This window comes from Penaeus vannamei, chromosome 28, assembly GCF_042767895.1.
Source record: "Penaeus vannamei isolate JL-2024 chromosome 28, ASM4276789v1, whole genome shotgun sequence".
In the NCBI taxonomy this organism is placed as follows: domain Eukaryota; kingdom Metazoa; phylum Arthropoda; class Malacostraca; order Decapoda; family Penaeidae; genus Penaeus; species Penaeus vannamei.
This window is the reverse complement of record NC_091576.1, coordinates 24781560-24782691: the sequence shown is the minus strand read 5'-3', so window position 1 is coordinate 24782691 and position 1132 is coordinate 24781560. Positions and strand designations below refer to the sequence as shown.

Genomic DNA, 1132 nt, shown 5'->3' with positions numbered 1-1132 from the left:
CTCCGAGCTACCTGGAGCGTCTGAGTCACTCCTGAGTACCTGGGGCGTCTGAGCCATCTCCGAGCTACCTGGAGCGTCTGAGTCATCTCCCCGAGCTTCTGGAGCGCTGAGCCATCTCCCGAGCTATCTGGAGCGTCTGAGCCATCTCCTGGAGCGTGAGTCATCTCCTGAGCTACCTGGAGCTCTGAGCCATCTCCTGGAGCGTCTGAGCCATCTCCTGAGCTATCTGGGGCGTCTGAGCCATCTCCTGGCATCTGGAGCGTCCGGTCATCTCCTGAGCTATCTGGAGGTCTGGTCATCTCCGAGCTATCTGGAGCGTCTGAGCCATCTCCTGAGCTACCTGGAGCGTCTGAGCCATTCCTGGAGCGTCTGGCCATCTCCGAGCTATCTGGGGCGTCTGAGTCATCTCCTGAGCTATCTGGAGCGCTGAGTCATCTCCTGAGCACTGGAGCGTCTGAGCCATCTCCTGAGCTACCTGGAGCTCCGAGCCATCTCCTGGAGCGTCTGAGCCATCTCCTGGGGCGTCTGAGCCATCTCCTGAGCTACCTGGGGCGTCTAAGTCATCTCCTGAGCTATCTGGAGCGTCTGAGCCATCTCCTGAGCGTCTGAGCCATCTCCGGTATCTGGAGCGTCTGAGCCATCTCCTGAGCTATCTGGAGCATCTGAGTCATCTCCTGGAGCGTCTGAGCCATCTCCTGGGCTATCTGGAGCATCTGAGTCATCTCCTGGAGCGTCTGAGCCATCTCCTGAGCTATCTGGAGCGTCTGAGCCATCTCCGGGGGTATCTGGAGCGTCTAGTCTCTCCTGGAGCGTCTGAGCCATCTCCTGAGCTATCTGGGCGTCTGAGTCATCTCCTGAGCTACCTGGGGCGTCTGGCCATCTCCTGGAGGTCTGGGCCATCTCCGAGCTACCTGGAGCGTCTGGTCATCTCCTGAGCTATCTGGAGCGTCGAGCCATCTCCGGGCGTCTGAGTCATCTCCTGGAGCGTCTGAGTCATCTCCTGGGGGCTGAGTCATCTCCGGGGCGTCTGAGTCATCTCCTGAGTATCTGGAGGTCTGAGCCATCTCCTGAGCTATCTGGAGCGTCTGAGCCATCTCCTGGAGCGTCTGAGTCATCTCCTGAGCTATCTGGA

General features: G+C 59.4%; 1 protein-coding gene across 1 annotated transcript; it reads right to left on the bottom strand.

The window, feature by feature from the left end:
• Positions 1–295: 295 nt before the first annotated feature.
• On the bottom strand, positions 296–822 carry LOC138867124 (germ cell nuclear acidic protein-like). Its single transcript, XM_070141585.1, has 2 exons — positions 639–822; positions 296–597 (listed from the first exon to the last, which is right to left on the bottom strand). Exons 1-2 carry the CDS (start codon positions 820–822, stop codon positions 296–298), a joined length of 486 nt encoding a protein of 161 aa, XP_069997686.1.
• Positions 823–1132: the final 310 nt, after the last annotated feature.